We start from the raw sequence: 26,885 nt of genomic DNA, 5'->3' as shown, positions 1-26,885 counted from the left end.
GCCCGGGAAGGGAAGGCGAAGCGGGGCCTGAGGGGATTCCTTGGAGGTGGGGAGGCGTGATCCCCGCGGTCAGGGGGAGATAGACGGCCTGGGATATAGGCCCCGGGTGGGGTGTGCGAGGGGGATCACTTCGAAGAAAGGTGCGAGGAGGACGGGGCAGGAGGGGGCGCCTGATTTGGGGGAGAATGAGAGAAGTCATGGGGCACAAGTGGGCCACCTGTAAAGGAGGAACACCTCTGGGCAACGTGGGGTGGGAGCCAACAACCCCACTCAGGTCGGTGGGCTGGATCCCACGAAGATGTCCTCGGAGTAGACCCAGTGAAATTAATGGGTGCCGGTTAGACTAACCCTACATGCGAGGTTGTGGGACTAGGCCCATTGAAATCGCTAACACTTAAGCATGTCTGAGTCTGGATCCAGCCCCGTTGGTGAGTTTGTTTTTTTATGGAAGAGATGGTGCCTGGAGGAGAGGAGGGTATTGTGGGGAGTGGGCACCTGATGTTTGGAGGGAGTAGGGCAGGGGCCAGCAAACTTTTCCAGCAGGGGGCCGGTCCACTGTCCCTCAGACCTTGTGGGGGGGCCGGACTATGGGGGGGGGGGGATGAATGAATCCCTATGCCCCACAAATAACCCAGAGATGCATTTTAAATAAAAGGACACATTCTACTCATGTAAAATCACACTGATTCCCGGACCGTCTGTGGGCTGGATTTAGAAGATGATTGGGCCAGATCCAGCCCCCGGGCCTTAGTTTGTTTACCCATGGAGTAGGGTGTATCTCCCGTCTTATTCCCCATAGACACCCTTCACAGCAGTAATTCCCTGGCCAATATGCTCCTCCCTTTCAAAGAGGCTCAAAGGAATGTGGTCCTTGTGGGGTGGACTAGAGGGTTGGGTCTTGCAAGGTGTAGCGACATAGTGGGACACATTGGTGAAAATATTAGGAAATATGATATAGACTTCTCTTTCCCCCACGTTATGGGATGTGTGTGTTGTAGGGGATGTTCAAGGTAGCATCAGGGTGATGAGAGTAACTCTGCATGGCATGGTGCGGGTATAATGACAGAATAGGGTATGTATGCCTAAGGATCAGTGCAGGGATTACATGTGCTTGTTTGGGGAAGAGGGTGCTAGTCACCCACTGCTCCCTGACATTCTATCCTATTTGCACATCTGAGTAGGTAGGGGGAGCATTTTCTGGCAGAGTGATAAAGCTGGCAGAAGGAGAAGGCATCTGAAAGGCAAATGTAAAGATTGTTAAGGGTCAAAAAGTGTGGGGAAAGAGTAGCAGATTAGGGAGTACTAAGGGTAACTCATTGTCCCTAAGTAAATATTTAGTGGAAAAAAGTAGTTGCTGGAAGTGGTTTTGATTCTTTAAGGAGTAGCTAGGGAAGCGAGGGATGCTGGCGTAGGAGTTTTGGGGATACATGATAGACAGCACCTAGAAGAATAAGGGGGCAGTGTAGTAACTAGAACGTGATGGTGCTAATGAAGAGAGTTCATTTAATGTTGATTCCAACATTGTCTGGTTGCCTTGTATTCTCTTTCTTGCCTTGTTCTGAAGGGGTATCCCTAATTTCAAAGCATCTTGACTCCATAGTTGTCTGGTTCAAGGGATTTGCAAGGTACTGCAGGACTTTAATTTTATTTTGGCTATTTGTGAGTTGCTTTTCAGGACCAAGTCCTCACAAAATGACAGAGAGAAAGAAATACAATAGAACCTCAGGCAGAATATGAAGCATTGAGAGGATGCAGACAAATAGATGTATTGGAGATACCAATATTCTCTTAAGGAAAGGCAGTAGTAAAAATATAAGTTGATGGCTTTCCTGAATGTCAGAACTTAAGGGGCCAAAGCAAATATTAAGTCGAAGACAGTTTTCCAACTGCAGAACCACTATTGAAAAGATCCTGTGTTGTGTGCTCAGCACCGTAATTGATTTCCTGCCCAGAGTGGCTGGAGCAACCTAGGACTCAGCTAGACTGGAAAAGAAAAAGTGATTTATATGCATTGTAAAAGCAAGATGAGCGCCACAACCCTAGAGTTGGTCATGACTGGACCTAATGGTCAGGAGTTCCTTTACCTTTTACTATGTGCGATATAAAATTGTACCACCAGATGGTGAGATGGAGTCTCATTTTTCTCTAAGTGTTTTCCCTGTTTAAATTTACAACACTTTAAACTGAAACTGCTGAATTCTGCACCAGCTGAATTTTCCTGTCTTCTGAGGCAACCTTACATATAACATGTTGCAGTAATCTAAGCTAGAGGTTAGCAGAGCATAGATACCAGACCTGAGGCTATCCCTGTTCATATAAGGATGCAGTTGAGCCCCCAGCCAAAGCTTATTGAAGACACTCTGCACTACTGAGCATACCTGACCCCCAGGCTATGTACTCACTTCTTCAGAGGGATTGTAACCCCATCATGAGCATCCAACCTCCCTTCCATCCAATCTAGGGAACCACCCACTAACAGTTACTTAGTGTTACCTGGATTGAGCTTCAGTTTGTTGACTCTCATCCATTTCATTACTGAGACAAGGCAACAGTCCAGCACATGCATTGCCACACTTGTAAATCTAAAGGAGAAGTAATGCTGTGTGTCACCAGCATATTGCTGATGACATATTTCAAAACTCTGGATAACCCCACTCAGTGCTTTCATGTAGAAACCACTGAGTGGGGATTAAACAGCACAGGGGATAAAATAGAGCCACAAATTGAATGCTTTACAGGGCCTCCCCAAGTATCACCCTCTGGAAATAATAATCCAAGTTGAACTGGAACCACTGCAAAACAGTGCCACCCAGCCCTAAACCGGACACCTGTTCTAGAAGAATATCATGGTCATTGTTATCGGCCAAGAGGAGCAAGGGTCCAGAGCGCAAGTGGTTGCCCTGACCGATTCAAGCATTTTGTCCACATCCTTGAGCCTTACTAACCGAAAAACATCCTACACTAGGACTAGACAGTGCTCTGGACATTCCTTGAGATTCATCTGATGTAACAGCAGAGTCAAGATCCCAGTGGATGCAAGTGATTTTATCCTCAAATGCTTTGCAAACAAGTTACAGCAAGCTACTGCCAGTTCTCCCACCTCATTTGGACCAGACTGTAAGGGGCCCCACACACCTGCAAAAGCTCTGCCAGATGGCACATTGAAGATGCAATGGAGGCAGCAGCAGCTGCATAAAATGACTTTGGCCCCTGAGTCATAGGTCATAGAGTTTTGTCCTAATCAGTGCTTCCTAGATCTCCCCAGCATAATCTCCCACAGCTCTTACACAAGTTCAGTGTTGGCAATTTGTGACACAGAAAATATATCTTAAGTACACCTCAGGCATGGTATGAGCAGGCTAGAATTATAGTTCCTTGGTGTCAATGAAGTGATCTGCCTTCCAGAACATTCTCTGGCCAGTTTTAAACTTGTAGAGCAAGGTCATGGCCTTGGGGTTGTTGTTAATTCTTATGCAACCTGATCAGTGGCCTCAGTCCTATTGCTACAGGCTAAGATTATGCTTGAGCTATGTATTTCATGTTTGCCCAGAGTGTGTGGAGAAATACACAGGGGTTACTTAGATTTTGCTGCCTGCATTCTGAAGCTAACATTCAGAAATTGTACACCTCAGTTCTCATCTGCTTTACCTGATTTTGTAAGTAAAATAAGACAGTGAACTCGATGCATTTGATAATTGCCTATAAAAACTCATGCCAAAACAGCAGGTAGAGTTCAGTTCAGTTAGAGTTCAATTCTGTACATCAGAGGTGGAGAACCTCATGCCTGGGGTCTGAATGTGGTCCTCCAGGCCACTCTGCCTGGCCCTTGGTACTTTCTCTATGCCACACACTCACCAGGCCTACTCTGCAACATTCTCAAGTGATTTTTTCTTTCTGGAATGTGTCTTTGAACTGTGATAATGCCACTTCCTTGTCTGGATAGAGAGATAAGTGTGTGTGTGTGTGTGTGTGTGTGTACACACAGAGAGAATTCTAACATTTGCAGAATTCTGTCTGTAATGGCCTTGCTGTACAAAGTTAAGAGTTGCATCCATTGCTTTTGCTTAAGCTCCTGTGTCCATTTGTGGTGTCAGGGCAGGATCTGGGGCCAGAAATCTAGGGCCACAATATGCAGCAAGACTGGCTGATCACATTTGAAGTAATACACGTTACCATCTAAGAGGAGGGGGCCTATGACCATTAGGTTCAGGGTCTAACCCAGGCTTCCTCAATCTTGGCCCTCCAGATGTTTTTGGCCTACAACTCCCATGATCCCTAGCTAGTAGGACCAGCGGTCAAGGAAGGTGGGAATTGCAGTTTCAAAACATCTGGAGGGCCGAGGTTGAGGAAGCCTGATCTAACCTCATCACTGTCCTGTCTAGTAACAAAACATTCTGACTTTGCCTTGGTTAGTGCTGAAGACCCATTCATGTTGCATAGCTATTTCAATCTGATTATTTTGTGCTGTAATGTTCGCTGAATTGAAATTACAGACTTGACCCAAAATATCACTTAACTGATAAAGAGATAGAGCACTTCAGTTATTTCAGTTTTTGAAACAGAGTTTGTAAGCCTTCAATATCGTGCACTTCAGATTTATTTATTTATAAAATATTTATATACTGCTATGTAATTAAAATAATCATAGTGGTTTACAGCAATAAAACACAAAATTATATTTTAAAAACTGTATAAGCAAGTTAAAAAGACGTTAATCATTGTGGAGAGGCAAGCTTGCACATGAGTCTTTTGGGGGTATTTCAGATGCAAGATGTATTATCCCGGGGAGGTGACTTAGTCTTGTTAGTCTTCAATATTATTCAGCAGAGTTCTATGAACACCTGAAATGCCAGGTGCCTTTGGCCAGCCTTCAACAGTGGCATGTATTCTTGCGCAGCAGGAGCCATATGTGATCATTGTCTGATATTTGAACAGTGGTGATTCTGTAAACGATTGCTGATTGAAGACATTAATCACTCACCAGGATTACCCGCATCCTTACAATTGTGTCATTCAAACGCTTTCCTTTCTCACAGCCTCTGGGGAAGTCTGCAGTGTTCAGTGAGATTTTCATCACTTATTTATTTCTCATCACTTGTTTATAATTGTGAGCTGCCCCAGCATTAACAGTATCAAGAGTCTTTTTAAAAAAAGTTATAGCAAAAATGCTTTTCTTTTTCTCACCATTTACTTTAAATACTATAACTCCTAAACAATTTTCAGTGTTTATGAATAGTCATAAATATGAATTGCGACATAAATAACAATAGTAGGATAACTTTGACAAAGATATCTCAATGTCTACTATGTCTCTTGTGTTTCATCTTTGCAATAGAAATTGGTCATGTTGTAACATTATGACAAACCAGGGTTGCTGAATTTTTGTGGTTTATTTTGCACAGGCAGAAATCTGCACACAGCCTGATTGCTCCCATTTGCTCCTCCACTGGCAAAGCCAACCAATAAGCTGTAATTCAGCTTGGCTTCCCATGAAATTCAAACTCCCCAGGATCACGGTTTATTTCTTAAAAACAAGCCAGGACAGCAAACCGTGGTTGGAGGTCAGCTAGTGACCCTGGTTTGTTAGGGAGCAACAGACCACAATCCCTAGTTAGATGTCATGGGAAGCAGAACTTAAATGCAGCTTTCTGACTTGTTTCTCCTGCTCACGCCAGAAGCAACTGGCCATTGTGCATGAGAACACATGATTAGTTGGCAACACTGATTATAATGATGCACTAATGCAGTCAGTGAGCAAGGGTCAAACTACAGATGGATGAGAGAGTTGGAGCCTTTCCTCTCTGCTTGCTACATTACCCCATGAACCCCCCCCCCCCGAGACTGACTGAGAAAGCTGTAGGCTGTTGTAAAATCTTGTTTAATTGAGGTAAAATCTTGTTTAATTCTGCTATTACGAATGAAGCAGTAAACTTAGTTATATACACATCTTGCTGGTAAGTGTGACTGTATTTTTAAATGTAGAAATTAGGTTGCACAATTTTAAAGAAACATAGCTCTTTGCTTTCAGAATTGTACATTTTGGAAATGCACTGTACTATTGTTCACATTGCGCTATCTGGGTTACAAACCACAGACCTGAGTCTTGAGGTCTGTTCAGCTGGGAACGTTGAGCAGCATTCATTTTCACTTAAGAAGGCAACGGCAAACTGGCTCAGCCACATTTTTATGTTGTTTGGTTCTTATTTGACTTACTAAACAATATACAGTGGTACCTTGTGTTACGGACAGGATCCGTTTGGAGGCCTGTCCGTAATGTGAAATGCCCGCAACTCAAAGCACTGTGTCTGTGCAGGCGCGTGGCGCAATTTGGCACTTCTGCGCAGGTGTGAAGCGCGATTTAGTGCTTCTGTGCGGGCACGAGCAGCAAAACCTGGGAGTAACCCGTTCTGATACTTCCGGGTTGCCATGGGACATAACGCGAAAAGATGCAACACAAAGTGGACGCAACACAATGTATGACTGTATGGAATTTTAAACTGGGGGAAGTATTGTTTTTGTTTGTTACCAAGTTATATATTTTTATATTGTAAACAATTTTGCGATTTGTTGAAATGAATTGTAGTATACAAATACTTGTATAAACAAAACAAAATAACATAGGTTTCTGGAGGTATTTTCTTGCATCCTAGGATGGTATCTTTTCCAGGGAACTTCCAACGTACATAGCCTTTAATATTATCTGCTTAGGAGGGAGAGAACCTAATAACCACTATTTTACACCGCTAAACACTTGAAGGAGGCCAAGGCTGATCACAGTTGGGAGAAACAAGGTTCTTGATCAGTTGGGCAAATTGGCCAGGGGGTTCCAAACCAGTGAGTTTTAATGGAAGAGAATTCATGTTGAGACTCAAGACAGGATAGGCATAACATACAAATATATTTTATTTTTTGTTCCAGGTACTGGTGAATACGGCTTGCTGTATTTTGATGCTGATTGCTAAACTAATACAGGGTGTTGTGTTTGGTCCCCTCCGTGTTAGTGAAAGACAGGTAAGAAAGGCCAAAGTTGCTGGTGGGTAGACTTAACAAAGAACTTTGTAATAGGTGGATTTGTGATTTTCATTTTTCATCTGGGAATATTTAACTTCCAGGCATATGTTCGTACGTAACCTTCCTCCTTATTCACTATATATAGAAAATAAAGTCTTGATCTGACCATGGTATGCAGATCAATTCAGGTAATTATAGATAGTACAGAGATTCAGAACATAGGCTGTGTTGCTTAGAGAGGTAATGGCTCAGCTCCAAAGTTGAGAGGCCTTTGATTATACTAGATTAGAGACCAGATGGGGAATCTGTGGCTCTCCAGATGTTGTGGCTCTCCAAATGTTGTTGCACTAGAGCTCTCATCATCCCTGACCACTATCCACACTGGTTGGGACTGATGGGAGTTGTAATCTAAGAACATCTGGAGGACCACAGGCTCACCATCCTTGTATTAGAAATTGCTGCTGAGATATTTTGATGGAGGATGGTATATAAATATATATATTTTTAAAAAGAATGTTAATAGAGGAAGAAGAGTTATGCTTATGTACTCTAAAATGAATTATGGGTTTGAAAATGAAACCTAAGAGACTTTGGCCACCCTCATTAAGCCATAGACTAGATTTTTCAAGCAGCCTAACAAGCAACAACATCCTGATTACAGAGGAAAACACCCAATTTCTCAATAGTTCTTGAGCTTGCAGCATGTACATGTGCAATCCGAGTAGTAATACGTACCTTTGTGGGGTTTGTGTAGACCAGGTTTTTGACTGATTTTTTAAATAATCCACCATTTTTGTAGTATCCTCCAGAATTTGTAGCTTACAACTATCATTATCTGTGACCATTGGCCAAGCTATCTGGGGTTGATGGGAGTTGTAGTCCACACAATCTGGAAGGCAACACTTTGACTAACCCTGTCTTAAGAGTATAGCCTGCACCATATTTTTCTATCTCTTGCTTGCTAGCAAGGACCTCTTGCATTTTAAAGAATCAATGGCTTTGAGGGTGAGATGACAACGCTCCACATCTAAGGTAGATTCTTAGCTAAGAATGTGGGGATAACCCCTCAGCATAATAACTTTAACAGCTGTTTTCATGTGTGTGTCAGTAGCTCCATTCTTGAAGAACTCTTTTTAACTACATGTACAAATCTCTTTCAGCATCTCAAGGATAAATTTTGGAACTTCATCTTCTACAAGTTCATCTTTATTTTTGGTGTACTAAATGTTCAGACGGTGGAAGAAGTGGTCATGTGGTGCCTTTGGTTCTCTGGACTCGTGTTTCTCCATCTTATGGTTCAGCTCTGCAAGGATAGGTTTGAATACGTAAGTTTTGGCTGGTGGTTTGAAGTTGAGGATGAGAGTTCTTTTATACAGGAGTGTATGTCTAAACCACTGAGCCTAGGGCTTGCTGATCGGAAGGTTGGCGGTTCGAATCCCCACGACGGGGTGAGCTCCCATTGCTCGGTCCCTGCTCCTGCCAACCTAGCAGTTCGAAAGCACGTCAAAGTGCAAGTAGGTAAATAGGCAGAAAGGTAAACGGCGTTTCCGTGCACTGCTCTGGTTTGCCAGAAGCGGCTTAGTCATGCTGGCCACATGACCCGGAAGCTGTACGCCGGCTCCCTCTGCCAATAAAGGGAGATGAGCGCCGCAACGCCAGAGTTGGCCAAGACTGGACCTAATGGTCAGGGGTCCCTTTACCTTTATGTATTCTCTTGCCAAAGAAATCTAAAGTTGATACATAGATTAAATGATGGAAATCAGTTTGAGTTGTTTATTTTTGCTTGAGCTTGTTGATCACCTCAGCTTGTCGATCTATGGTAAAGAACAAATAAATACTGGAAGGCTTTTCAGCATATACCTCCTGTTCAAGTTGCGCTTGAGAGTTCAGTCTGTGTGCCAGTTTTCTGTGCTTTTTTCAAGTTCTTTAACATACTTTGGCTCTGCAGGAATTCAATGTGTTTTGGAAGTAAATAGGAGCAACTGGAGTTTTTCAATGCCTTCATTTGTATATTTCAGCTCTCCTTTTCACCCACCACACCAATGAACAGCCACATCAGAGTCCTGACCCTGCTAGTAGCTATGCTTCTTTCCTGCTGTGGACTAGCAGTTGTGTGTGGTATTATTGGCTATACCCATGGAATGCACACATTATCTTTCATGGCAGCAGAGGTGAGATTTCTTGTTAGTGTGAGATTAATTTGCTCAATTTTTTCTGGTTAGCCTTGTTTTATTTGTGCAACCTTGTTTGTGTATGCTCTAATTCTTTAGCCAGAATATATCAGAATTTATTTTTGATTCATAGAGTATCCAGTGAATAGGGATTACTGCATTTTTATGCTCAAGATGATGAATATTTTTTGCAGAAAGCAGTGTGAGCAGTTAACATTCTGTTGTCTGGGCTTAGGAAAACTCAAGCCACTATATGAAAAATTGGTGGATGTAGCCTGTTAGAAATAATTGCCATCTGTATTAAGTGCTAATACTCTTAAGGGTTCTAAAATATATTTTAATTCAGGATGATTTACAGCATTCATTCATAACTGAGTTTGTGAGCCCTTTGATCTCCAGGAGTCCCCTAAACTGAATGAGTATAAGAGAAGGAAAGGAAAGAGAAAAATCTAAATTTAAATGAATAACCAGTTGTACAGAAAAGGAAATAATGGTTGCAAGAGCAATCTTCTACAAGCTAGTGCCTTTCAGGTGTTTTGGACTACGACTCCCATCAGTCTCAACCATCATAACCAATGGAATTATGCTTATTTGAACATACAGTAGCACATGCAAATGCTCTCCTCCCATACCTTGTGAGGATACAAATTGCCCAATAATGCCTGTAGTAGCAGTTTTGGTGAGCAGAGGAGGAATTACTGAAAAAAGACACCAGACAATGTTTTTAAAATGAAAATTTAATTAATTAACACCACCACCACCAGAGTTGTACCAAATTCAGCCATCAAGGACATCTCTTTTTATACGTGGCTTATTATTTTCTTATTTCCTTATACAACAAGCTACTACTTGTGGCTCTGACCTTTTAAAAAATAAATGGAAATCTGAAAGAAATATAATCCTCTTATGTCTTATGACAAATGATCATATCAATTTTCACTTCCATCTCTAACCATTCTTAAGCTTGTTCCCTAGAACAATGAGAACCATTTGCAAGAAGCTCCCTTCCTGCTCTGATCAGTCTTCCAAGGGGGAGAGCTTACAGACCGTCTATTGTATGGTACCATTCTGTTCTCTTCTGAAGGAGCCTTTCTAATTCCTGGAGCTTATTCCTTCCCATCTTGGGCATATGCAGGAAGACAGCATAGACTTGTTAGCAAAAGTTTAATACTGAAATTTAAGAAGCACATTTTGTCCTGTCTGTCTGGAAAATCAGTTGTCTTGTTTTTCTAGTTCTCTGCCTCAGGTTTCTAGTTCTCTTATCAGATTTCAAACAATTCCAGTCAATTGTTTCCTCTTTTTGTTCCCTACAGTCCCTGCTTGTTACTGTGAGAACTGTGCATGTGATTTTACGGTAAGTAAGAGATTGGGGTTTAGGTAGGGAACAAAGGGCATGTGTTTGATTTCACATACAAAGCATGTGTGTTGTGAGGAGCATGCTTCAGTTGCCAAATTGTTCTTCCTTTTCTGTTTTTTATTTACCCATGCAATTATTTTCAATAAATTATTGAAGGGGATTGGGCAACCTTTGGCCCTCCAGAAGTAGCTGGACTACAACTCCCAGCATTCCTGACCCTTGACCCTACTGACTGGGGCTGATGGGAGTTGGAGGCCAATATCTGGGTTACAGCTGAATTGCAGGATGGTATGCTTTGTTTTATGTAAAAGGCATAGAATAAAACATTAGTATATGAAAATATAATGGTGTTATTTTGAAACTTTGGGTTAAATTATGGTACTTAAAAAGGCATGCAGTAGGACTAGGATGTACAGATTGATCAACACCAAGGGCTACAACAGAGTGACTATCATGAGATAGAAGACCACATCTGATTTTCAAATTAGTACTCTCTTCTTCTAATGGTATAGTGACCATTTCAGTCTGGCTGGTGCACCTGTTCTTATATTCTTACTTATTCAGCAAATGAGTTAAATGAGTCAGTCTTAAGAAGATGTCTGATTTTATCAACATTAAAATTGAAAAATATAATGCACTTGAGTCCTTCCCCGCCTCCTTTAACATCTTAGATTGTTTGCCTCAATATTTTTTGTTTTCTTCTTTGTAACTTTAAGGACTTCAAACTTCTGTAGAAAAAATATGCAGTTAAATCAGAGTGGTTTATGGAATTTATATAGGTTCCTTTGATCATATCTCTGGTGCAGTATGTGTTTTGGAGGCTAATTTTTTTCCAAATGGATATTTTTGATTCAAATGAAAGTGTTAAAATTTAGATTCATATTTAAAAACTGTCAATAAGTTCCAGGGTTTAAAATCAAATCTGAATCAAAATGTTTAATATAGACATGTTATCTATTCACTCATAATCTCTTCCATCTTAATATGAATCTCTGTGAAACACAAGAGTTAAAAAAATATATATGTAAAAGACTGTATCAGGAATGGTGGGCTGGCATTACACACATGATACAGTGGATTCTTGTATTTCTTGTGTGAGCTGTAAATATTTACTTAGATTGTTAGCCACAATTATTTTATTAAATTTGTATATTGCCCATCATCCAAAGATCACAACATAAAAATACCAAACACAGATACATAATAAAAACAAAAACAAACCAATAACCCTACTTCCACAAGCACATCTAAAAGGCCATAGATTGTTTAATCAACCAAAGGCCTAGTTATAGAGAAACGTCTTCTCCTGGTGCCTAATGATATGTAATGAAGATACCTGGCGAGCCTCCTGGGGAGAGCATTCCACAAGTGGGGAGTGACTGCAGAAAAGGCCTGTTCTCCTGTTGTCACCTTCCAGACCAGGATTGGTGTAATATACTGATATTGCATTATTAACCTCAAATAAGGACACTCGGGTCTCTGAGCCTTGACTCCACCTGCCTTTGTCATTCCTAGCCTGGCCAAGTAAGGGGAGAGGGGAGAATAGATGTGCTTCTTTACAGATGTGCTTTAGGTGAGCAGGTATGTACTAGTTTGTGTTAAGAATGAGTCTTTCTTTAATGTTGATATTTCTAAAGCTGGCAAAATGCTTTTCAAATAATACAGCGTTCACTCCTTCCCTCACTTAGGTATGTCATTCATCTCTGGGATCTCAACCATGAAGGTACCTGGGAAAGCAAGGGAACGTACGTTTATTACACAGACTTCATCATGGAGCTAATGCTTTTGTCGCTGGATCTGATGCATCACATTCACATGCTGGTATGCATTGTTAACTGATAAATCATGGCCTATATAGAATGGGAATAATATAGAATTATTATTAATAGTAACCTTTATTGTTACTATTTATGGCTTGCTACGTCCTGCATCCTTCAGCCATACTAAAGAAGGGTTGTGAGCATGTGGGGCGAGAACTGTGTGGAAGAGAACTTCAGCTTTGATTGCTATTTTTGCTGCAGTATTTCCTGCTGTAGAAGAGAAGAGCCACTTTCTCTTCTGGACTCTCTGATTGTGGGACCTGCTGTGGTTAAAACAGCAAGCGTAGCTCTATTTATGGATAATACTGCTGCTTTTCAAAATTAAACGTTTTCCCCAAGTGACATACAATTGATATGATAAAACATTTAGTGGCAGCCCACCTTGTTATAGCCCAGAGATGGAAATAGGGTTCAATTTTTACAATCAATAACTGGCTCAAAAATACTTTCTCTGTAAATTGCGGGGGCCTGCAGTGGCCATAATCATTCTTTGGGCCTACTTTTAAAACCAGCCTGAAACATGGGACCCATTTTTACCTTCTCTCAGAATGACCCCTTGTGTCACTTTCAGCCCTACAATTCCGTGTTTCTACGCTGTTGTCATTCTAGTTAGGTCTTCCTCTTTCCTTAATACCCGGGGGGGGGGGGGAGAAGTTTGTTGCTGTTTGGAAGCCCAAACTAAGCAACACTCTGAATGAGAACTCCATGAGCAGCTTGTTTCTAGTAAACCCCGAAAGAGTGCTGTGGCAGCTTTTAGGATGTGGGTGCATTGGGACTTCAAAGAGAGAGCTATATGCACAGTAGGCTAATTTCTGGCATTGTCTTTTTATTGCCTGGTGTGTTTGCATGTCATTCATGCCATTCTCTTCTTTCTCTCCCTGTCCACCCACACCTTCACTTATGTGCTGCTGGATTACTTAATGCTCTTTTAAACATTTGTTTGGAAGCTGTTTGGCAATATCTGGTTGTCGATGGCCAGCCTGGTGATCTTTATGCAGCTGCGTTACCTGTTCCATGAGGTTCAGCGCAGACTTCGCCGCCACAAGAACTATCTCCGCGTGGTTGGAAATATGGAAGCGAGGTGAGCAAGTTCCTTTAACTGTGCAAGACTAGGAGAGAGTCCAGTCTCACAGTCTACTCTTTTAGGGTTGTACCCAGTGTTAGTCATGCTCAGAGTAGATGCATTGAAACATGACTAACTTAGGCCCATTAATTTCAGTAGGTCTGTTCCGAGTAAAACTTAGTTGGAGACAACCCTTAATTTCCTTGCCATCTGACTGTTACAAAACTGGTTTGCGAGGAGTAAACTTGCTGATCTTCACAGTTCCAGTGATGTTCTAGTAATTTATTACTTATACCACGCCCAACTGACTGGGTTGCCCCAGCCACTCTGGGCAGCTTCCAGCATAATAAAAGCACAGCAGAATGTCAAACATTAAAAACCTTCCCACTACAGGGCTGCCTTCAGATGTCTTCAGAAAGTTGTGTAGTTATTATTTTTCCTTATCAGTGTTTCTTTCAAGGCTGTCACCAGATGAACTTAACCTTGGATGATTAATTCACGAGTCTTAATTGTTTTCAAATCAATTGGGTGGTAGCAGAGTGGGAGCCTGAAGCTCCTCAGGGTCTGTTGTAATGACCACCTATGGCCTGGTGTTATTTCTGAAGAGGCCCTTGGTGAACTAGCTGAGCAGGTACCAGTATTTTGATTCTCCCAGTTCCGCCATAAATAGGCACTGAAAAGGCATCCTCTTTGAGTCGCAGCTGGATATCTTTGCTCAGATGGCATTTTGGTCTAGCTAGATACCGTAAAGAGCCATATGCTGATGGTGGTGTGACCATCTTGGCTGCCTCTTTGTGCCAGACCCAGATCATCAAACCGTCACCTGTCATGAATCATCATTGGCAGGATTGTCAGCAGAAGCAATGTTCTATGCTTATGATAATATCTTATTCTCTTATTAATTATGCTGTTTTAAATGCACATTTTATGTTTAACTTCCTTTAGTAATTTCTACTTATGAAACATTAAAGATAATTATTTTTGTTAACTTTGCTGTGTTAAATGTGCATTCTGTAGTTGCCCTCCTTTTATTTTGAAATCTTTATGATAATACATTAGTTTCCAGTTAATTACATTGCTTTGAATGTATACTTTATACAGTATTTGACTTTCTTCAGTAATGTTTTATCTGAGATTTTAATGTCTAGTAAACCGCTGTGAGGTTTTTTTTCTTTATAAAGTGGTTTAGAAATACTATTATTATTATTATCAATCATAACCATAATCTTCACTTCTCTTCTAGGTTTGCGGTGGCAACACCTGAAGAGCTGGCAACCAACAATGACGACTGTGCCATCTGCTGGGATTCCATGCAAGCTGCACGTAAACTCCCTTGTGGGCATCTTTTCCATAAGTACGCACCTGGGGAGCAAACCAGGGTAGAACAAGTAGTGTGCTCTAATTGTCTGTAGTTAATGGTTGAATCTCACTAGACACTCATTTTGTCATTTTCATCTTTTCTTTTCTTTTTAAGAAAACCAATTCAACACTATATATACTGGTTTTCCTTGTTAAAGGTCATGGAGGAGTTGCCTGTCCTGTTCTGGCTGTACCCAGTGTAGACTGTGACATAGAAATGTAGTCTTCTAACAGAATTCACGGGACAGAGTTTTTATATACTTATCCAGGACTGCAAAAAATTGTTTAATGTACAGAAGCCAACATTGATAGTGCAATATTCTCAGTACTTTAAAAAATGCACATTTCCCCCTCTACATCTTACATAGTACAAGTGGTCTCCAACGTGGCACATCTCCAGCACCTAAATACTTGCAGCCCAGATTTTCAACATTGTCAATAACTTCAGGTTGGAGATACAGTTTTAACAACTCTGGAAGGCTGCGCATAGTCCATCCTACCTTGTAACCCTCACAAGGTGGCTTACAGCAGTCAACCAATGTAGCTGCTCAGCCACACTTAATAACAAAGCCAGCAAATTAATGATTAAAACCTTACCTGACCTCATATCAGATCATTCTATGTCTGCATGTAAGGAGCGAGCATGTTGCTTGATTTGGTATTCATGAAATATTGGGATCTCAAAAGGGCTTAACATTCTGTTGGTTATCAGACTTGTGTACCATTTCATGCAATGTATTCCCACCCATCCCCCAGTACATTTGGATACAGGAATAACGCTGTTTACCAAGGACATACACACACCCTTCAGGTTTACAGTGCAATCCTAACCTTGTCTGCTCAGGAGTAATTCCTATTGCATTAGATGGGTCTTACCTCCAGGTAAGTGTAGTTAGGACTGCAGTATTAGATTTTTAAAAACTGATTTATTAGCCACATTCATGAACGATAGGGGTTCTTGGCCAGGTTCTGCTGAATGCCTCTTGCTGGAGGGGCAAACTTAATGGCAGGCTCTTGCCATCATACCTTGCTGGTGGGCTTTGTGGAAGCCTTTGTCTGGCTACTCTTGGAGGCAGGTTGCTGGACTGGGTAAACATTGAGTCGTATCCAACAGGACATTGTCAGCTTCGCCTTTGAGCCAGTGCCAATGACTGGGCTCAACCTCTTCAGCCCCGACTGGGCCAGGTGAGCTGGAAAAGCACTCCCAGAGACCTTCCACCTCTTTGTAGTTGGCTGGTTCAAAAACTGCACCAGAGTTGCTAGTAACAGCAGCTTTAGCAAACTCTTTGGAGAATGTTTAGGTGATATGGCCTTTGTAGTTCTTTTAGATCTGTGCAAGACTCTCTGGTCCTCTGGGTCTGGTGTCTCCTCCTCCTTGGGAGAATGATGACCTAAAGTAAATGAAGGTGCTGTGTCTGAATCAGTGTCAGACTCATCTGAGGCTTTTGGACTTTGATAATCTGTGTCATCATCAGAATCTATGTTGGCATCAGCATTATCATCAGCAACAACAGAATCTGCCTCTTTCTTAACCGCTTTTGCACCATCATCATCTGAAATGGGATGACATTGAAAAATGCCAACTCTGTCCCATTTTGGATTACAATCCATGCTTTTGTGTCAGTGATTAACACACGATAGGAACCCTTTTCATATCCCAGAAAAATACCAGACATGTCTTATGCAATATAGGAAGTATTCCTTGATAGGTGTGTCATTTGGGTTGGCATCTTTTGGCAGTTGTTTCTACTTATGTCATCAGTAACAAATTGGAGGAGAATAGAAACCAGGGACCAGTTTGTTGTCATTCATTACAAGCTGTGTCAAAAGTATTTGTCAACGTTTCAAGGAGCCTCTAATAAGATAATTAGCCACTACCAGCAGACACATTTACTCCTCTGAGAAACTTGGGCCACACCCCTTCAGAGCTGCTTTTCCACATACCTGAAAGGGTAGCATTGCTTTTCTATGAAGCCAGCTTATGCTTCAAATTATTGGGTTCTAGTATAATGAAACGAGTGATTTTGGTTGCATTAAGTCACAATATGCCTTGAGAGTGGGGTAGCATGCTGGTTATAATATGAGAAAAATGCTAGTTAACCCTTTTCCTTATCCATCGGAGCCCACACATTTTGGGCTTGGTCACTCCTATTTTGAGAGAATGTGGTGGGTAGCATGTCTTGACTGCAATGCACAGTGCATAGGAGTCTAGAATAACCTATTAAACAATTATTTGCATTGTAGGTGGCAAGTCAAATTTCAGAATGTTATTAATGGGAAACAACTAGTGCAGCAGTAAGTCTCAAAAACGACTACCCCAAAAGGTTGCACCACCTTAAGTTTGTTGGTTTTCCAGGGGTACCATAATAATTATAATTACGTTTAGCCTGGAGGAGACTGAAAGGCGATATTATGGCCACCTTCAAATACCTAAAGGGCTGACACATGGAAGAGGGATCAAGCTTATTTTCTCCTGCTCCAGAGGGCAGGACCTGAACCCAGTGGTTTCAAGTTACAAGAAAGGAGATTCTGTTTCAACATCAGGAAGAACTTTCTAAGGGTAAAAGCCATTCAGCAATGGAACAGACTCCCTCTGGGTTTGTAATGGACCCTCCTCTCACTGGAGGTTTTTGAGCAGAGGTCAGGGGGCCATCTGTCAGGGATGCTTTAGCTGTGATTCCTGCATTGCAGGGACTTGGACTAGATGACTCTTGGGGGGTCCCTGCCAATTCTACAATTCTATGACTCTCTTCTAAATTACTGCATATTCTTTTTCTTCTTCTGAGAGCAGATGAACATTTTGTAACTTCTTCCCAAGAAATTTACTTAAACCTCTCATTTATTGGTAGCTCATGCCTGCGTTCCTGGCTTGAACAAGACACTTCCTGCCCTACCTGTAGAATGTCCCTGAATATCACTGACAATCACCGTGCCAGGGAAGATCACCAAAGGGAGAACCTGGATGAAAATTTGGCTCCTGTGGCAGTAGCTGAAGGCAGACCTCACCTGAACCAGCACAATCACTTCTTCCACTTTGATGGTTGGTTTATTTGTCTTTTACTAGTTGACTTGGCCAGAACATCTTTGTAAATGTAGGATTCTTTTTTCTTTTCTTTTTTTCTTTTCTTTTCTTTTTTTCTTTTCTTTTTTCTTTTCTTGAGAAGCCGTACCTTCCCCCATGAGTAGATGAAACCTAGATGAAATAGTCCCTGTGTGCAGCAGGAACAGGCTTTTGGGTTTCTTTCAGGATAATTGTTTTCTCTTCCATGGATGGGAAGGATGAGTCACATATGCGGGGAAGAGTTAATCCTTCCCTGTACACTGTCGCCCCTGCTGGAAATACTCTCATACTTCACCTTAAAAAAAAAAGCCATAGCAGGCTTCTTGAAATCCGCCTTACTGTGATGAGGAGGAGTAAGAGTAAGAAACTGTCTCTGTGTGTGAGAGAGATAGAGAGATTTAATGAACAAGTTTGAAGCACAAGCCAGCTCTGTGTGCTGGGCACCTGAAATGTTGCCAAGAACACTCACTCTATCCCTGTAGTACTTTCAAGTTTGATTTTTATACTATGTGCAGATTATGTTTAATCATATATAACAGTGGCTTTTCAAGAAAGGAAAATAAAGGGGAGGAGAGAATTGATAATGCTCATGACATCTATTGAACCTTGTAGTAATAATAATTAAGAACTGAGGAATCATTAAAAATATAGACAGAACCGTAGACGATTGGGGTAATTACTCAAAAGCACATTTCACACACCTCAACTGTTGCTTTCTCTTTTCCAGGTTCTCGCATCGCTAGCTGGCTGCCCAGCTTCTCAGTGGAGGTGATGCATACCACCAGTATTCTTGGTATTGCGCAAGCAAGCAACTCTCAGCTCAATGCCATGGTAATTCCTATTACTATTTTGCACACTGCTCTGTTTATTCATTTATATGTCACCACCAGTGTATGTGCTGCTTTAGAGAGTAAGTGCAAAAAAAAGTCCCAGTTCCAAGGAACATAAAAACAAAACTTCATCAGTGTGGTGGTGAAGTCAAGGAAAGGAAGAGAAAAAGGTAACTAGGGACGAAAATGAGCAAGTGCAGTTACATGTACTTCAGACCCATTTTCACTGAGAATGGACAACTAAGTGTTTGGTCAAAGACATTGTGGAAGAAGTGAGTTTTGAAGAGAGATTTGAAAAAAGAAGCACACACTGTTTCAAACATACACTGTCTATCTTAATAAACTGTGATTAGATGATCAGTGAACATGAATGGAATGAAACCACCATTCTGGATTCTTTTGTGCTCTAGTAGCAAAAGCCTGACCTTTTGAGATTTTAAAGGCTTTGGCTTACTTTAAAGGTTTATAAGGTATTTAGTGTGCCACAGTTGGGTCCCCTGTTGGTAACAGTGGATACATTTTCTTTTTTAGGCACATCAGATTCAGGAGATGTTTCCTCAGGTTCCTTACCACCTCATTCTGCAGGATCTGCAGATGACGCGTTCTGTAGAAATAACAACGGACAACATTTTAGAGGGGCGTATTCAAGTGCCTTTCCCAACACAGGTTGGTCAAACGTTACTGAGGCAGTCGGCATATTTCCACCAGCAGCAGACCTGCTGTGTTTATTTTGCAACATTAACATTGTGAAATGGTTATCCTGATGCTTAAGGTTTTTTTAATGTGTGTGTTTATTGAAAAAATGATTTTATATAGCTTTTGCTGCATTGTAAAATATGAACAAAGAGGTCTATCGTAGCCAAAAAGGCCCCCAGAAATTCTTGTGGTACTTCAAAGACTAACAAGCTTATGTCACAACTTTATAAGGTGCCACCAGAAAAGTCTTGGTTTTGTTTTTAAGTTTACTTTGTCTAGTTTTCAAACTTCTGTCAGTAGCAACAAGGAATGGATAAAAAAAGCCCAAACTTCCTCATTATTATTTTGTCTACCGTGAAATTGTTTATATGGCAGCCTCTGCATATTGGTTACATTTGGGGTTTGCATGTTGGTAATTATTTTGTCCCTGAGGATGAATGGATAAAAATGCACCTCTGTATGTTCTGTACTCGAGTTGTGATCTTGTTGTCATTTCATGAACTCATCAATCTTAAATGACCAAAGTTCTTCTCAAGCCCATATGCAAGTCAAAATCCTTGCAATAAGTAGCTTGTTCCCATTTCATGCATTAGATCACAGTTTTTAAGGAATCAGACATTGATGTGCTGTCAAAGATAGACAGGTGAAGCCTAGTTGCTAGATTGCTGCAGGATAGTCTGTTGAAAATAAGATGATTTTATGGATTGGTCTATTTTCGTTTTATTGATAGGATTTTTAATGAAGTGTAGTTCTTACTAGTAGGCTTTTGTGTCTTTATTTTATTTTTATTATGGCATTTATTACCTGCAGTTCACCATAAAGTCCCAGGGTTGGCTACAATAACATAATCATACAATTAAAAGCAGGAAAAGCAGTTTACACAATGATAAAAATAAGTAGTTAAATTATTAATTCATTTGATATTTGTAATTTATTTTTTCAAAGTAGATAAACACAACATACATATAGAGCATTACAGAATTCATGGACAAGACCACAAATCTTACAAATGTTGAGGTTACATTGTCCCATTAGTGTTTCATAAATGTGTGTATTAAATCATATTTATTTCACCCTATTTGAGTTTTATGCTGCATTTTTAATTGCAGCATATGGCTGAAAGAGGCTTGCACAGTAAACCCTGCGACAGCTAGGTTTTGAACATGGGTCCACCAACTTGCCCTGCAGCATAAATTCTTTAGAAAGATTGTTTGCGGGGGTTTTTCTTTTCAATTCATATCAGTTTTGTCAGTTTTATTTATGCTTACAGCGTTCAGATAGCATCAGACCTGCATTGAACAGTCCCCTGGAAAGACACAACACTGATCAGGAGGACACAGAAGAGGTTACTCAGGTAAACTTGGCAAAGGGGAAAATAAGGTGCATCATAACACAGGGAAATTTGATAGTGTAATGTCCACAAACCTTGGCACGAAATCCTCACAAGAACTCCTGGTAGATATCCTTCTGTAGCTTTGCCACTAGTGGATTTGGAGTCTTCATTGCAAAGAACATCTGTCTTAAAGGTTCAAGTAGGTTGCCATTTGTAAGCATAATTGTCCTGGGTCTGACGATGGAGTCTTACTTGCATTTCTCTTGTGTTTTGATGGGGAAGGGATCTGGAGAAAAGGGAATAGTGTTTTTTGTAATTCAAAGGCCTCGAGCAGTTAAGTCAGGGATAGCCAATGTGGTGCCTTCAGATGTAGTTGAACTGCAATTCACCTGCTCCCCATCCAGCATGGTCAATGCTAATGAATGATGGAAATTGTAGTCCAGCAATATCTGGAGGGTGCTGCATTGTCTATTCCTGAGTTAAGCTACTGGCTATTAAAGGGGATACATGGAGGTCTTTGTTCCTCAAGTGGTGGTCTACTGGCTATAAGGAGGATTTGAGCTGCTCCAGCTTTTGCCTTTCCCTCATTTATTTTTGAAAAAAATATTAATAATTTAGTACAAAAGTTTAAAAGGACACAGAAGGAAGTTATACCTAACAAAGCCATGATACTTGTGCAACACCTTCTGCTTGTACAATGGGATTTCCCCCTCTCCCCGGAATGTCTTAAATAGTAAGATGTAGATTAGTTTTAACATAGGGAAGACATAAGGACAAGACTGTTTTGGAACATATTGTTCCAGTCCATTACAGATACTTGTAAGTAAATGTGTGTGTGTTTGTAGTTCAATGCAAACAGAAATGATTTTTACCCAAGTGTTATTTGCCAGAGACCCTTAAATCCTTCTGGTTTCTCTTGCTTTTTCCCATAGGACAATATACATATGTAGTGGCCATAAGTAACTCCAGATCAATGTTAACAGTCCTTTTCAGAAAACCTTCCACATCATCATAATGTAACCATAATATCAGATGTCCTGTTAGTCCAGTTGTTTCTAGAAAAAGTCTATGTGGAGGGAGAAGTGTTCTTTTTCTTCTTTAGTAGTTTATGCTTTTGTTTTCAGTGTGCATTCTTCACAGTATTATTCAAAATAACATGTGTGAAAGGATAACTGTCTCTGTCTGGCTGTCACCTGAATCTCTACCCCAAATGTGCTAAAGAATAGTGCCTTCACTTATTTCCTTCCACACATTCACAAATGGGGACAGGGAGAGCAGGACTGCACTTTCTAGCCCTATCTTGATTGCTCTCCTGGTTCTGCCACGCCAACCCAATCTCCACATGTTCATCAGATAACTCCTTTCAATGCCTCCTGTCAGACATGCAGAAGTCTGGATAGCAGAGCCAGCCAAGGTAGCGATGATGTGGGTAATTTGTTCACGTGTGTCTGGCCTTGGAAAACCCATGTTCCAGCACAGAAAAGAATTGGCTTTGACCCGGAGTCTTTGGGTGTGGGTGCAGGCCAGAGCTTTCCGAACTTTTCACATTGTTGACACACTTTTTAGACATGCATCATTTTGCAACACAGTAATTTTACTAGCAAGCTGGAGGTTAAACTAACCCCTTTCTAGTCCTGGGAGGAGTGCGGAGAGTGTTTGTGTGACACACCTGCAAACTGCAGCCAGCACACTAATGTGTTGTGACACACAGTTTGGAAAGCTCTGGTGTAGGCCTTCCTGGTTTCATCTGTGTTAAATGCATGCTTACCCTTCCACATGTACATGATGCTTCTCTTTTTCTTGCTGCTTCTTGTGTAACAGGAGTTAGTTAATAGGAAAATATTTTGTGTGTTGCTGAAGTTAGTCTTTGGCCAACTGAATAGCTGCCTCCATTGTAGAAGTGAGTGACAATGAGCCATGAGCATGAGAAGTATCCCCTTGGCCCCAGCTATCCGGTCTTGGATTACCTATCTCAGTGGTATGAAACCTCAGGCCCTCCAGGCCTCTCTGGCCCTTGGGACTTTGTCTGTGCCACACCCCTTCCTAAGTCTGACACACCTGTTTCTGGCTGTCGTCCATGCCTTCCTTTAGCACTTTTGCCTGGCTGGAATGTCTCTTTATACTGTGGCAGTGCTTCCTGCTTACCTGGATGGAGGAAGGAGCTGTATGTTTGACTGGCCTTTTCTTGGCTGGAACATAAGCTACTATAAATAGAGTCACATCTATTGCCCTGCCTGCTTTTTGCCTCTGGCCTCCACTCACCACTAGCATGTGGCCCCTGAAGGTTGCCCATTGTGGAAAGTGGCCCTTAGGTTGAAAAAGTTTCCTTGCCCCTGGCTAATGTGAAGACAACTTCCTCCCCCCAAAACAACAACAACACTGTGGCATATATTTTTGGGTGAGGCAGCCTTTCCATTTACTTTGGCAGTATTTGCACATCCTAGCACCTCAATAAGATGAGCTTAGTTTGGACCTCCCCAGTTCTTCTGGTAATGTTGTATTAGATTATGGAGATCTGTATTAATGTGCTTTCCCCAATTTCCTTTTGTATGAAAGACGGAGAGAGACTCACTGGAACTCAACTCATGGTTGGAAGATGTGGCAGAGTTCAATGAGGCAGAAGCAGAATCCATTGAGACAGAAGACTTTGAAGTGAGAGGGAGCCGGTTTTCCAAGTCAGCTGACGAAAGACAGAGGATGTTAGTACAGCGGAAGGAAGACCTTTTGCAACAAGCTCGCAGGTGTGTATGTTTTGCGGGTTACAGTTACAAAATGTTTAATGTGGAATAGCCCAGGAGGAGGATTTGAGGAGGTGTTTAAGGGAAAGTCATTCAGAGATCTTTTGCATATCTAGCTGGCTACCTCACTGATGCAACTTCTCCTTGATCGTGATGCAGTAGCCTGTTTTGTGTTGCCCAAGGGCAGGGATGGTGAACCTGTGACACCGACTCTCCGAAGTCCAACAGCTTCCATTAGTTCCCACTACCTTGGCTAGTGGCCACAGATGAGGAGAGTTGCAGTCAAGCAGCATGTGGAGGGCCATAAATCCCCCCCTCTCTTAGTGGCTCAGAGGCAGTTTTGGAGTGGTGCAACCGGTGTGGCGGCACTGGGTGCTGTGCTGCAGGGGGTGGCACAACAACACTGTAGAACGGAGTGCGAGAGGTGGGGGCGGTGTCAAATTTTAATGTTGGAAAGGGTCTGCTGAAATTTGAGACCCCAAAGTCTGCCACTGAGTAGCTGAATAGTGCTGGCCATATGACTGGGAGTTGGACTGGATGGCCTTTTGAATGCTGTCAGAATCCAAGTCACTAAGGCAGAAGGAGCTGGCTGGGTGGCTCTCCCAGGCATAGCAGGCAGGTGAGGCCGAAGGTGGGAACTGGACTGGGGAACAGAAGGGGATCTGAGAATAACAACACAGATCTGTCTTTGTGTAGGAGCAGAGCATTATCTGATAGCATTCAATAATTCTTTAGGTCTCATGGTCACTATCAGCTGCTCATGTAGGGCTGTGCTTATGCCACCATGAGTGGTCTGAAAATGATATTGAGCACAAGATTCAATTCTCTCAGAATATCAGCTTTCATTAACGATAAAATGTACAGAGCTTTTTATGGCTGAGAAGAAACATTTTCAAATGTCTTAGCATCACCTCCTGAAGTATTGAATGCCAGAGGTGTGGCTCAACATTTCCAGTTGTTCAGGATGAAGCTTCAGAGCTTCTGACATCAATCAAACTAGCAAAACCAGAATAAAGTGGTCAACATAATAAGCACATATTCAAAATTTGCAAAATCCACACAGGCCACAAGATCCAGCTTTTCTTGGTGCATTTTTTTGAAATGTGTGTTAAGACCTTTCCCCTCCTGCTTGGAAAGGTTAAATGCAAACCAGGCAACCTCTATATTCAGAGTGAACTTTATGTTACTTTCCCTTCAGCCATCTAGTTTTTCTCCCTCCAGGCGTTACCTCAACAAAACCTCTGATGATCCTAGCTCAGATGACTACTTGCAGGCCGAAGGAGCGACTTCAGACCCTATCACCCTGCGCCGGAGGATGTTGGCCGCTGCAGCAGAGCGAAGACTTCAGAAGCAGGATCCCTCTTAACACTTCCTGTCTCCTCCTGTTCTTTTTTCCACACAAGCAATGTTTATGCCATCCTACACTCTCCCTGCCCACAAGGAGGGTCTCTTCAGAACTCAGCAAATGTGCCGAGGATGACTGATCTGGCTGCATCTTCACTGTATAAAGCATGTGATATCTAATAAGTGTTTGGACAGCTGACAAATTAACCTTTCTTGGGTACTTTTTTTGAGTGACACACATTTTCCTTTCCCCCACCCCCTTTGCGAACAAAAAATGCAGTCTTTAAAGCCCTGGGCATGGTGTGCTGCTTAATGTGAGTTGCAGAGGGACAGTGGCTGAGAAGCACCAGGTCCATTTGCTGCTTGTGTGCACTGAGCTTGCTGGCATGTCCCATTTAAGCTCTTTAAAGTGGAAACTGAACAAGAAATGACAAAAGCACTCTCCTAAGTAAGCAAGCATCACTGCCGAGTCATTGCATGTCTCGAGAACGACATGCTTAAAATAAAAGAAACACATTTCGGATGCTTTTGCAGAGTCTTTTGGACAAAACTGGCATTTCTAAGTGTTGGAGCATGGAAGTGGAGTGCACCAACAGGAGGAGACCTCTTAAAGAGTGGAAAATGTTGAGCTAAGTTTTAGAACAGTGGCCCCCAGACAGACAGTGTGAACATTCCTGGATTATTTTTCTACCAGGAGGCTGGCTTGGTTTTTAATGCATTTCATTGCTAGTAACAGACATGTGGCCAAGGGAGAAGCACCGGAAAAAGGGGCGTGAGCCCCCAGCTATATTTGGCATCTTGATTCAGCATTTCAGTAAGCAGGCAAACTGGGATGGTCTCATAGTTTGGTGTCAGAGGCCATCTGCAGAGAAGGCTCCATGCAGGAATGGAAGTTGGCTGCTATTTGAGAGGCAAGGGAGCGCGCAAAAGTATCTTTATTTTTGTAATCTCGCATCTGGCAATACTCCATATGCCCATTAGCTTAATCAGAATTGAGAGAATTGAGGGCTACTAGATCTTAGGCTAGGTGTGCTCAAACTTTTTTCTTTGGTATTGTAAAACTCTGGTAGCTGTATTAGAGATCTCTGGTCTTAGGTCCGTAAATGGGTTTTATGATGGCAGCCAAGTAATTTTTAAGTGTTTGGCGAGTATCGCTATCCTTCAGAAGGTGCCCAGTATTTTAAAAAATATATTGCAAATTATCTTTTTACAGCAGGATTTTAGTAGGGCTGTGTACCAGATTTGGCCAAGGTCTGAATTCCCGAGTCAAATCAAGCCTATTTGGAGGAATCCTGGCTTCACTCAAGTCAGGTTGAAATAGCACCGATCACTACAGGTTGGGTTGAATGACCCACAGCCATCCAGGGCTGCTGGGGCGGGGCATCAGGCAGGCAGGAAGGGGCAGCGCGAGTGAGAAGAAGTCTGAGAAATGGCAAACAGGAGAGGCCTGCATCTTTGTGGGAGATAGTGGGGGGTCTTTCCTGCCAGGCCATTCCTTATTCTCACCACTGCCTCTTCTCCATTCTGCCACCTGAAATACATTGCGTAGGATTGGATAATCCCGTGTAATGACTTTTAGGCAGGAGGATCCCATCTTGTGCAATGCTGCTCCTTTGTGTGTGGCTCCCATTCGATGCAGGGAAGCTGCTTTTGAAGGAGCAGCACCATGCAGGATCAGAGTCTCCTTAACAGCTCAACAGCTGTTAAGATCCTGCCACCACTTGACTGTTTTTTTAAAAAATAAGGTTTAAAAAAACCCTTAGCCCCCCTCCCCCATTACTTTGGGACAGATCCAGGGTGGAGTGGGCAGTACAGATGAATTGGCTCAATCTGGGAGCTATAGGGCAGATGGAGGGCAGTCCGTTCACAGCCCCTGTTTTTAGAATATTTGAAGGTGACTATAAGAAAACTGAATTGTGTAAGTGTTAAGTGAAGATAACTTATTTCAGTAACCCCCTTTGGGAAGCCTTACCTTGCAATGCTGTTAGTAAACTATGGAAGAAGAAAGAAAAGATTCTTGTGATTCAGTTTTGCTTAGAGCGCAGCTCTTTGTTTTTATTGTTTTTAAAAAAGGAAATAAAATTCTTGATCAGTGTTGGAAA

The 26,885-nt window shown here is 41.8% G+C and overlaps 1 protein-coding gene across 1 annotated transcript in view; it reads left to right on the top strand.

Moving 5' to 3' along the window:
* Positions 1-26,885, top strand: part of AMFR (autocrine motility factor receptor) — a 27,652-nt gene extending 767 nt beyond the window's left edge. Inside the window, exons 2-14 of the mRNA XM_083453327.1 lie at positions 6,919-7,011; positions 8,172-8,336; positions 9,030-9,182; positions 10,496-10,536; positions 12,228-12,360; positions 13,307-13,440; positions 14,666-14,776; positions 17,631-17,821; positions 18,570-18,673; positions 19,204-19,338; positions 20,639-20,722; positions 23,258-23,442; positions 24,661-26,885. Coding sequence (XP_083309453.1) covers positions 6,919-7,011; positions 8,172-8,336; positions 9,030-9,182; positions 10,496-10,536; positions 12,228-12,360; positions 13,307-13,440; positions 14,666-14,776; positions 17,631-17,821; positions 18,570-18,673; positions 19,204-19,338; positions 20,639-20,722; positions 23,258-23,442; positions 24,661-24,805 — 1,674 coding nt within the window. The 3' untranslated portion in view covers positions 24,806-26,885. The remainder of the gene's footprint in view (positions 1-6,918; positions 7,012-8,171; positions 8,337-9,029; positions 9,183-10,495; positions 10,537-12,227; positions 12,361-13,306; positions 13,441-14,665; positions 14,777-17,630; positions 17,822-18,569; positions 18,674-19,203; positions 19,339-20,638; positions 20,723-23,257; positions 23,443-24,660) is intronic.

Source organism: Podarcis tiliguerta (assembly GCF_965153285.1).
Source record: "Podarcis tiliguerta genome assembly, chromosome: 8".
Classification (NCBI taxonomy): Eukaryota; Metazoa; Chordata; class Lepidosauria; order Squamata; family Lacertidae; genus Podarcis; species Podarcis tiliguerta.
The sequence above is the reverse complement of the archived record's forward strand: the minus strand, read 5'-3'. Positions and strand labels throughout refer to the sequence as shown.